At 41.4% G+C, this 11,928-nt stretch overlaps 1 protein-coding gene across 2 annotated transcripts in view; it reads right to left on the bottom strand.

The window, feature by feature from the left end:
- The window catches only part of LY75 (lymphocyte antigen 75), a 51,230-nt gene that overhangs the window by 22,054 nt on the left and 17,248 nt on the right, over positions 1-11,928 (bottom strand). Inside the window, exons 7-17 of one of the 2 annotated variants that reach the window (XM_083405288.1) lie at positions 11,323-11,511; positions 10,564-10,721; positions 7,390-7,497; positions 7,006-7,091; positions 6,274-6,443; positions 5,965-6,161; positions 4,520-4,662; positions 3,421-3,502; positions 2,437-2,505; positions 1,378-1,501; positions 158-193 (exon numbers count right to left, since the gene is read on the bottom strand). In XM_083405288.1, coding sequence (XP_083261414.1) covers positions 158-193; positions 1,378-1,501; positions 2,437-2,505; positions 3,421-3,502; positions 4,520-4,662; positions 5,965-6,161; positions 6,274-6,443; positions 7,006-7,091; positions 7,390-7,497; positions 10,564-10,721; positions 11,323-11,511 — 1,362 coding nt within the window. The remainder of the gene's footprint in view (positions 1-157; positions 194-1,377; positions 1,502-2,436; positions 2,506-3,420; positions 3,503-4,519; positions 4,663-5,964; positions 6,162-6,273; positions 6,444-7,005; positions 7,092-7,389; positions 7,498-10,563; positions 10,722-11,322; positions 11,512-11,928) is intronic. The other variant, XM_083405289.1, reaches the window with a different exon arrangement.

Genomic DNA, 11,928 nt, shown 5'->3' with positions numbered 1-11,928 from the left:
CCCTCTGCTTGCAGGCTGTATTAAAAGTAATGAAAATAAGATAGCTGGGGGTCCAAGTTGCTAGAGGCTGTGTTTGAGATCACTAGCACTTTGGGAGACCTATATGTGGCTAGCACCTTTATCAATGATGTGTAGGAAGCCTAAGTTGTTCGCTTACCTGGTTTGTACCACTCTGGTGTCTTTGGAGTACGACCTGTTGATGAGATTAAGGAAAATTAGGGCATGCCAATTTCCCTTTTATCAGAAGAAAAGGAGAGCTGGAATCTTCAGGAGAACCATTAAACAAAGAGTGAAATTGTGTTGTTTTTTCTTTTTACCCGAAAGGTGCAAGCAGTAAAGTTTTATTACAGCTTACAAACTTGAACACAACTGCAATTTGGAAAAACCAACCAACCAACCAACCATGTAGCTTGCTTATTATGTTTGTTTGGGAGGGGCTCAGGTGAGTTGTGAGGGAAGGGGAGGTTTGGAAAAGTTGTGGGGCGGGGCAGGCAAAGGTGGGTGAAGTGTAGAAGGTGGGGCAGGGCAGGATGGGGGGGATGAGGGTTTGTGGTGAGGCAAGCAGAATGAGCAGGGGAAGTAGTCCTTTGTATATAATGCATACTGATTTTACTTTTGAGTAAAGAAGCACTGTTCTCTAAAGTACGAATAGAAGAGGCATGGGGATTTTTGTGTGGCAGCAGTGGGAGGCCCCATTAGCTAAAGTGGTGTCTCAGGTTAAGAACAGTTTCAGGTTAAGAACGGACCTCTGGAACGAATTAAGTACGTAACCAGAGGTACCACTGTAACAAGAACCTGTGAAAGACAGACATTCCTTCTATACTTGGGCATCATCAGAAAATTTTAAAATGGCATCCAATTATTAGAAGCAGAACAAGTCATGCCCAATAATTGTGGAGTGCAAGGCCTGCTTAATTATGTGGAATAAAAACATGAGAGTAATTTTAATGTTATCATGTAGATTCTTTATAGTCAAGGTAAACTAGACACAGAAAGTCAAATGCTGATTCAAGGATCACCTTTCTTTTTTTAAAGCCTCACATCCAGCTTGAGGGTTCCCAAGGACATATCAATGACCACTGAGAACAGGATGCTTAATTTGTTAGGCCTGTGGCCTAATCCAACAAGCTCTTATTGTTCTTGTAAAAAACACACACCATGTGAAATAAACCTTTTTTCCAGTGCTCTTTGCCTCAAATTCACAAGAATTTGGGCAAACAGTTCATGCTGACAAATGTGAATAAAATGAAAGTAAAGACATTTCTAAGCCTAATGCTGCCTTCCTATGAACACTGACCAGGGAGGCAGCCATATTGAATATGGTGGCGCTCACTTTTAATTAAACATGCATACGACTGAGCTGTGAATGATGTTTACCTTTAGCAATCTGGCACACCCATTCAAGTTGTGAACCACAGTAGAAAGGCTTTAAGTAGAAATCTTCTTGTCTGTCTTCAGAATAGTAAAGAGTCCACATTGTTCGCCGTGTTAGTCTTAGAAACTGCACACATTATTAAGATAAAAAAACCCAATGAAACTGATTCCTGCATGTGCAGTGTAATATTTACATGCAACTAAGTTCCACTGTTTTAAGTGGGACTTACTATCAGGTGAGTGTAATACAACCTAAGTGAACTGTTAATAAACAGAAATTATATTTCATTCTTTTTTAAAAAATAAATAAATCGGGCTTTTCTATGGATAAAAAAGCACAGCTACTTGCTTTTGTGCAGCCAGATCTAAGGCAATCTCACACAGAAGCATGGCTGTCTAATCAATTTTCCTTCCAAGTATGCTTACAGAGGATTGTAGCTCAAAAACTAAACCACAAGGACGCATGCACTTAGGCCAAGGTTGGCCAGGTGGAATAGATATGGATCCTACTGCACTTGTAATTGTTGCATAGATTTGAAACCCTGTAACTCTTTTACAGTGCAAGCCTAAGCATGTTGACTCCACTGTATTCAATGTTATTTACACCTGGGAAAAAGGTGAATGCAGCCTTATTTAATTTGCTGTAACAGACACACACACACACACACACACACACACACACAAATATGTTTATCACCAGTACTGGTAATCAAAACTGCATTATTTTATTATATATTTTTGAAACTAATTAAAAAGGAACTGTTTTTCAACTACAAAAAGAAGAATTTAGACAGCGCTTGTTACCACATTTCTCAGAGAAGACAGCAAGGGACACAAAATTATAGACTAATTTTTTTTTATCGGTCCAATGCAATATTTCTATTTCATTCTTAAGTTACGTGACAGTAAGCGTGCTGTAGCATTTTCTTTGTATTAACTCAATGACAACTTCACACTGGCAAAGTTGCAGCAAATCATTCTAAATTTAATCTATCAATTGAACTAATTTATTAAAAAACCCCAAAGTATTCCCACTTAGTTATCAAGCGTGTTACACCGCACCTTCACGGCTGCACAGTCTCTAGTATCGTATTCATCTTTAAACTCAGGGTGCATAACAACAGTAGATACCTACAGAAAGAGAAGATACAGAATTGAATTGAATTGGCAATGAGCACATTGTAGTTCTTCACCACAGGCACTCCTCCATTTGATTCATTGGAGGAAACAGGGCTACACACACATTCCGTTCTGCTGAGTGAAGTAAACAGAGAGCCCATACTTAGGGCTCATGGTTGGTGAATGTACGTAAGAATGTGGTCTTCTGCACAGAATTACAGCTGTATTGCAGCATTCATTTCCCTCACGTGCGAAATTAGCGTTCCAAAATCCTACAGTCTCCACAAGCAGAGGTGTCTCCCTGCTTAAGAAGAATGCCTTTCAACCCGTGCAGGGCTGTAAATAAACAGATGGGACTTTGATGCACTGGAAGAAGCAGAGCACACCCTCATGCAAAGGCTTTAATCATGTAAGATAAAGGAATGCCTGAATAGGGGCTGAAGTGCAAGATCACAATCCGATGCATAGTTCAAAAAAGTCACCAAACGTGACTCAGAGTTTCATGTGCGCTTCTATGATCACACAAGGCTCCTACATATGGGCTGTCAATTTATTTCAGTGAGCCCAAAAGAATCTGCATGAAAACCTGATTCTTCCAATGAAATGGATAGAACACAGTGCCTGTGATGGGAAACATCCCTATGCTTCTCAGAGCCCCTGCACATGTTAAGAAACAGCTAGATCTTTTTTTGTTGTATATGCACATACTTCTAATACAAAACAACAGTAAAAATGGCTAGATCTTTAGATTCTTAAAAAGTCTTCCACTGACAAAATATGTTCAGAATTGCATTCTTCAAAATCCCTTTCATTCTTCATGTCTGAAATAGTTTTTTTTTTTTTTAAAGATGCCTAATTTCTTTCAGACCCACCTACATTCCCCCAACTAAGGTACGATGATATGCTATTGCCATCAGTTTAACTTACAGGCTTATTGTCACTCCACTGCCAGGATCCTAGAGAGTCAGGATTCCTCTTATTTAGCCCAATCCAGACCCACCGGCTATCGCTGTAAATGAAATACCATTTCAGTTCAAGTGCAGCTTTAAAAGCACAAATTATTCATCACTACAATTACGTAAGACAAGAGCCCTGTGCAGACTTCCAAACTGAAAGCACAGTGTGTGTGTGTGTGTGTGTGTGTGTGAGAGAGAGAGAGAGAGAGAGAGAGAGAATATGAATCATTTTACCATTCTGCCAAAATTCCGATTATGCCTGCCATTTGTACATTCTGATTTACTGTAGATTTCACAATGCATTTATGTTAATTAATAAATACTTAGCTACAGTGGTACCTTGGAAGTCGAACAGAATCCGTTCCGAAAGTCCATTCGACTTCCAAAACGTTTGGAAACCAAGGCACGGCTTCTGATTGGCTGCAGGAAGCCTTTCTGCAGAATCCTAAAAACACACACCACAATCTGTACTAGAGATCTTGGAATGTATGTATGTATGTACAGTGGTACCTCGGGTTACATACGCTTCAGGTTACATACGCTTCAGGTTACAGACTCCGCTAACCCAGAAATAGTACCTCGGGTTAAGAACCTTGCTTCAGGATGAGAACAGAAATTGTGCTCTGGCGGCGTGGCGGCAGCAGGAGGCCCCATTAGCTAAAGTGGTGCTTCAGGTTAAGAACAGTTTCAGGTTAAGTATGGACCTCCGGAACGAATTAAGTACTTAACCCGAAGTACCACTGTATGTATGTATGTATGTATGTACGTATGTATGTATGCAACAGTATACTGCTTAATCATTTAACTAATGTGTTCACTAGGAAATAATACTCAAAGCAAGGAGGAAGAGGAGCAAACAGACATGTCACCACATACTACTGAAAATAATGTTTAAAACAAAATAATTGAAAGAACAAATTTGCCGATTGTTCTTTGCACGTCAACAATAGCGGTTTTAGTTCATGTTCCATTAATGCTATCCAGAAGAGCTTCTTTTTAAAGGACATGACTATTAAATGCCACATTACCAACTGAGTTTGACCAGAAAACTAGCTTTCCAAGAACGTTACCTTATGGTTTCTCTCAGAATGTCATGGAGCTCCTTGATTTCTGTTAAGTGGCTAAAACTAGGGAGGTGTCCTCCAAGAGCCTCACAGAATCTCTCTGCTTCTTCCCAGGTCCTGGTTCTCAGCACTCTTTCCTTATGAAATAACTTTGCAAAGAAAAAAAGAAAATCCGATTCAACCCTTTATCAATAAAAAGAAAGGGGCCAAAGATGTAGCTAATACTTCAAAGCTACTTGGCTGCCGTAGAAACCTACCCAATCTGGTTTCATACACACACATTGCATTCTATTCTCCCTGTCTTGTTAACAAAAACTGCCCTAAGAAAGCATCACAAATTTATCTTTTTTGTCCTGTACAACCCCCCCCCCCCCCAATATATAGCTACCTTCAAGGAATTCTGGAAATTGTGGTTTTACCCCCCAGCACAAAGCTACAACTCCCAGCACCTTTAAAGGGCAACTCAGGATCCAAGTGGTGCTCTTGTTCTGATGCACAGAGGCTGATCAGCCAGGGAAACAAAACCAAACGAAGATCTAATCTAATCAGCTAATACAAAGAAATGTAATGCAAAGAAATAGTTGACCGTGGGAAAGGAAGGATTATGCAAGGGTGTTCTGTGAGTTTTAGATACAGGTCCAAAGTAATTCAAGAATATGAATAGTGTGTGTGTGTGTGTGTCTATGTGTGCACACTCAAGTCACTGAACTAGATTAGCCTTAGCCAACCTGCTACCCTCAAGATGCTTTGGACTACAATTCCCATCAGTTCCAGCTGCTTGGAGCTGATGGGAGCTGTAGTCGACTATTCAATTATTTCATTTCTATACCACTTAGTATATTAAATATCATTTAACATATTACAGATATCTTAAGCAGTGTACAAAAAACTGAATAAACAACAGACGACTTAAAATATTACGAAGATAGAGTTACATATAAAATGTTACATTAATACAAAGTTACACACACACACACACACACACACACAGAGAGAGAGAATATTCCTTCTGACACACCCTGCCTCTCAGCTTCTGGGTTCTCATCCCGCGTCCAAACAAAATTTCACAAAAGTCATTAAAATTAATGACTTCACAGGCTATAAACTAGATTAAAATCAACAACACGCTAAAAACTAGATTAAAACGTATGGCAACATTCTACGTATCTGGCTAGGCTTTCCGAAACAAGCATGCCTAAAATGGCATTTGTGCACTTGATTTTGTAAGGTGTGTTCGGAATGAACATCAGAAAAGATCTCTTCCCATATGGTGGAAATATCTAGTTCAACATTTTGTAGTGCTTTTGTTTGTTCTTCATTAAGATAATATACATGGGTTTTTTTAAAGTGTTAGCTCGGTTCTTTCAAAGTTCGTAATATCTAGAGGGCATCAGGATAGTGAAGGCTGAACTAGATCCTTTAGGTGATTTAATTGGAAGGATATATGCTACCTTATAACAAGCAAGACCTGATCCGCTGTGCCAGCCTGGAGGGCAAGGGTCAGTAACTTTAGGAACTACTTCCGGTTCTACTTTTGGTCCAATGTACTTCTTGCAAATAGAGTAAGCTTTCGTGGTTTTGCAATTCTTGACCTCCCACTTTCCAAGGTATTTTCCTGCTGACATAGCCACGCATCCTCCACGCAATGCTAGAATGTAGATTAAAATCAAATCAAAATTGTAACCAAGAAATTTAGTATTGTTCAAGATTTAACATAGAACAAATAGTAGCCCTTCATTGATCTCGAGAAGGTACTGTACCTGGTTGGAAATGACCCCAGTTTGTGTACGTGAGCATTTCATTCTTCCCATCTACAGTTCCCCAGCTATACTCCCCTGAAGAGCCGATATCATGCAAGCCAGTCCAGAAGTACTTTTCTTCAACTCTGCTATGCTTTCTAATCAAATTGTTTATGAATTCTTGTTCAAATCTGTAAGAGTCAAGTTTCAAAAACTAAGGATGCAACTATCATGATCAAATACATGAATAAATCTAATACAGTGGTGCCCCGCAAGACGAATGGCTCGCAAGACGGAAAACCCGCTAGACAAAAGGGTTTTCCGTTTTGGAGGTGCTTCGCAAAACGAATTTCCTATGGGCTTGCTTCGCAAGACGAAAATGTCTTGCGAGTTCCTGCGATTTTTTTTTTGCTCCCCACCCCCTTTTTCTAAGGCACTAAGCTGCTAATAGCCTTTTAGCAGCTAATCCGCTAATCCCTTAAGCCTTTAATAGCCGCTAAACCGCTAACAGCGCTAATAGCGCTAATCCGCTAATGGGGTTGCTTCGCAAGACGAAAAAACCGCTAGACAAAGAGACTCGCGGAACGGATTCTTTTTGTCTTGCGAGGCACCACTGTAGTCATAAATGTAAATACTTCACTAGCATATTGCAGAGTTCATTCTACATTCATGTTTCAACAGTAGTGCATACTCATCTCTTGTTGCACAACACACATTTGTTTTACCTAGACAAAGACAAACACTAAAGAATACCTGTTTGTTATAGTGAGGTTGCACAGTTTCCCAAACAATTCTTCACTTTTCTGAACCTTGTAACAAAAGTCTCCATGCCTCCATTCCTGTTTTAGAGAATAATACTCTTTTACTCAAAAGTATGCATTAATTATGTTCCACATTACATTTTTGCAAAGGCAGAATGGTGAAACTTAAGAATTGCTACTACTTTGAAATTGGGGGAACATTAGATAAATGACAGAAGCTTAATATTTATTTAATATGTAAGAATTCTAAATATTCCACTCCGTTCTATTATTAATAATGAATCTGAAATTCAAAATGTCAGGCAGACAGTAAGCAAAATACTTTTAATACAACCTCCAAGATTGGTTTAAAATGTAATTATTGATATAACCTTACCTCACCAGTACAATTTTTATCAGCTTTTGAGTCATTCAGAATCTTTCCGTTTTTCATGCAGACGTATTTAAGTTTATTGTCACAAGGCAGGACATTCCATCGACCCAGCTATCAGCAAGAGGAAGGGGGAGATTTTTTTTTAGAACATTCCCAATATTATTCTCTCCATTGTTTATTGATTTTCAATGAAAGCAAACAGCCAGAGTAAACATACAAGGGAAAAAATGGGGAGGCACAAACAAAGCAAAAAGTCCACTGTATCTATGCATAAACTTCTAAGAAAGTAGTTGGATAAATATAATGAACAAATGCATGAGTGCTAATTAGTCTTTCCAAAAGGGGTCAATAATAAAGAAATTTTAAAATACAGTGGTACCTCTAGTTATGAACATACCGTATTTTTCACTCTATAACACGCACCCGACCATAACACGCACGTAGTTTTTAGAGGAGGAAAATCCGTAGGCATGCCACCCGTAGGCATTCCCTCCATAACACGCACAGACATTTCCCCTTACTTTCTAGGAGGAAAAAAGTGAGTGTTATGGTGCAAAAAATACGGTAATTTGTCCCGGAGGTCCGTTCTTAACCTGAAACTGTTCTTAACTAGAGGCGTGCTTTCGCTAATGGGGCCTCTTGCTGCTGCTGCGCCGCTGGCACACGATTTCCATTCTCATCCTGGGGCAAAGTTCTCAACTCGAGGTAACCACTTAGCGGAGTTTGTAACCTGTAACTACTTAGCGGAGTTTGTAACCTGAAGTGTTTGTAACCTGAGGCATTTGTAACTCGAGGTACCACTGTAATTGAAGTCTCATTTAAAACCACATTGTCTATATGCAGACAGGAACAGATTTTGAGAGTGCTTAGCTTCCCTTCTACTCTCTCTCTCTTCCTCCCTATTTTTTTCCTGGATGGGAGTCTAAAAATGTAACAAGCCCGCCCTGCATCCCAACCTGAATGAGGATTTAAAGAACTTAAAAAGCACCCTGCTAAATCAGCCCAACATTCTGTTCTCACAGTGGCCAACTCTTGTGAGTCCCGCAATTGGGAAACAGAAGAAAACACAGGCAGCAGCAAGAGACTGGAGGAGCAGAGGAGCCCGATTCTTTGCTCTGGCGCATTCACATAGTGCTACACCATTGCTTAAGAGTCACTGGCGGAGGAAGAGGAGGGCGGGGGGAGTGCCCCGCCCCCAGCAGTGCACTTCTGGCAGGGTGCCCTGCCCCCGCCTGCTCTCCGCCACTGTTAAGAGTTATCTGTTAACGGGGCAATGGTTGCTCATGCACCTCTGCTGTATATCATAGGCTACGAATACCACATACAGAAAAACTATTAACCCACCAACACTGACAAGCAGCTGCTTTGAGATTTTTCTCATAGAAAGCTGTGAAGAAACAGGGAGAGCTCACAATAGGCCCTTGTGTTCCTGTTCTAAGGCTTAAGGTTTTCTCTGTTAGCACAGTGAATTGCCTTCTATTCCTCTGTTGTGACTGGACCCAGGAATAGAGAGGAGAGACACAAGTGATGGGTTGAACTAGGGCCACATTTTATTATCAACAACTGCAAGGGGAAATGAGAATTGCAGGAAGCTAATGTTCACTTCAGGGACGCGGGTGGCGCTGTGGGTTAAAGCCTCAGTGCCTAGGGCTTGCCGATCGAAAGGTTGGTGGTTCGAATCCCCGTGGCGGGATGCGCTCCCGCTGTTCAGTCCCAGCGCCTGCCAACCTAGCAGTTCGAAAGCACCCCTGGGTGCAAGTAGATAAATAGGGACCGCTTACTAGCGGGAAGGTAAACGGCGTTTCCGTGTGCGGCTCTGGCTCGCCAGAGCAGCCTCGTCACGCTGGCCATGTGACCCAGAAGTGTCTGCGGACAGCGCTGGCCCCCGGCCTCTTAAGTGAGATGGGCGCACAACCGTAGAGTCTGTCAAGACTGGCCCGTACGGGCAGGGGTACCTTTACCTTTACCTTTTAATGTTCACTTCAACTCCGCATGCCAAAGGGCATGACAAAGCACAGTCCCAAGGTTGGGGCCCCACATTATGATGAGTAGGGCAGCCTTCTTGTCCCCATTCCCTCCCAGGGCCCCACAGGTGTGGCAGGTGAGCCTCAAGAACATTCCCCATCCAGGTTAAGAGCCCAATAGCCTGGAGAAGCTGGCATCCAGAAATGCCCTTCACCTTCAAAGGTACATAAGGGTGCTCAACTGTTTTGTTATCTCACTTTAACCTTTCCCAGTTAACTGATTTAACTATACCCATCCCTAAATCTCACTGTTCCCTGAACCCAGTACAGAGCAGGTGAAAAAACCCCTGCCCAGCTTCGCCAGTTTGCAGGCAGGCAAAATATTCCGACTGTGCCCCGAAGTGACTGGAAATCCCATTCTGGAACTGAGTGTGGGCTTGGTGGGTGTGGGGAAAAATGTCCAGAGACCACATAGAGGCACAGCCAAAGACCATATAGTCTATAGATACATCGCCAGACACAGACTCTCTCAAGGCAAACCTAAAAAAATGTATAAACACCGACAACTGGGAAACACTGGCCTGCGAGTGCTCCGATTACAGAAAAGCCTTTACCAAAGGTGTCATGGGTTTTGAAGACGCTCAAACTTAGGACGAAAGGGAGAAATGTGTTAAGAGGAAGGCACGCTTGGCAAACCTTCACCATGATCAACTCCTGCCCAGAAACCTATGTCTCCACTGTGGAAGGATGTGTGGATCTAAAATTGGCCTCCACTTGTGGGCTTGCTTTTAAAACAGTGTTTAGGGAAGACAATCTTACTCGACTACGAGTGATCGCTAAAGAAGAAGAACAAAGAGTCTATAGATACATTGCCAGACACATGTGCTGGTGTCTGTATGCACACAAAGCAGCATTGCCTCACCTGTCTCCCTAGCCAGCTGCAACAATGCTACCAGATGCAGCTGGCAGGAGTGGACTTCTGGGGTGGAGGTTTGCTAGAATTCAAGGGTATAATCCTAAGCATGCGAGTTCCACTGAAATACTAGGACGTTAATTCTGTGGAAGTCTGTTAAAGGTTGAACTGCTAGGGTATCATCTTTTCCACTTCCATAGGAGGGACCAGGCTATGTACATAAATCCACATGCTTCTTTTCTTTCTTTCCCAGAAACTTAAAAGAGGCACTTGAACCAGAGTAACACATAAGCGACTTACCTTTCCTGAGTAAGCTACACAGTTGGGAGTGTTGTTGGAGAGAAGTTTCGGCTCATCCTGATCCCAGTAAGTAAACACTACTTTGGAACCGTCAGACCATTTAAACAAAGCTGGAACATCCTCGTTTATGAAGCCAATCCACACCCTGTCTGTGGTGTCTATATTCAATAGCAAAAAATAAGCAATTCAAAAAGCAATATAGCTAATCAGACAAGACACCAGGAGCACAGCCATATAACTCAAACAAGCTCACTTTTTTCAGAATGCACGGAATTATACAACAGATGCCCTATGACTAAGGCAAGACATATAGAGATAGGACCAGCACAGTGCATTTTATCCAAGTTGAAAAAATATATGTTTATTTTTATTATTGAGTCTGTGATCTAGAGTGACAAAAATTCTGGCCACAGATGAAGCAGTACCAGTAGTAGTAGCAGCAGCAGCAGCTGTTGTTGTTGATTAAATTTCTATACCATCCTTCATTTGAAGATCACAGGGAGGTTTACGATATAAGAACCCATATAAGACCATAAGAACAAACACATCTACATAGTTTAAAAGGTCATAGACTGTTTAAATAGTCAAAGGCCTGGGAGAAGAGGAATGTTTTTGCCTGGCCCCTAAAGATATATAAGGCTGATGCCAGGCAAGCAACCTTCTAAACCAAATTTCCAGTCATTTCAGCCTTAAGTTGAGATGGGGTGATTAGCATGAAAAAGGCAGAAGAAATTCATGCCTATGCTTAGCCAAACTTACCATTATGAAGTTTTGTAACCACTATCTCAACATCTGCTATGGAGTGTATGCTGATAAGGTTGCTATTGCTTGCATTGCAAAGTTGATGTGCGTCTTCCCAGGAAGCAGTGCCGCTCATTAGCATATAGCAAAATCCATTGTGGGGATGCCAATTAGGTTCACACTGGGTCTCCACATACTGCTCAACTGCTGAGAATAAATAAAACATGTGAACCATTCAGCAGGAAATATACACCGGGTGATGCGCAGAAAAAAACACACAACTTTTTTTTTTTAAAGGAAAGGCAACTATAGCATGACACTATACAGTAGCATTTTTACAATGGTAAAAAATCCCAAACGTTTCCCCTGATTTTGTAACTATTAACTATTTCTGCAAACAAAAAACGAAACAGCCACACCTGGCTGAAACTCTCCTCTCACCCTTTGCACCTCTTTATTGTCTACTCTGCAGGTTAGAGACCAATAGGCATTGCAACGAATATACTTTTTGGTATGCTGTTTTTCTTGCAAGCAGGCTTCCATAACTAAGTTGTTCTTGAAGAAAAAAGGAGTTACGGAGCAGTGTGCGACAGATGCTGCAGCAGCTGTAAATATGAGTCAATT

Source organism: Podarcis tiliguerta (genome assembly GCF_965153285.1).
Source record: "Podarcis tiliguerta genome assembly, chromosome: 1".
Classification (NCBI taxonomy): domain Eukaryota; kingdom Metazoa; phylum Chordata; class Lepidosauria; order Squamata; family Lacertidae; genus Podarcis; species Podarcis tiliguerta.
This window is presented reverse-complemented; position numbering and strand designations above follow the sequence as displayed.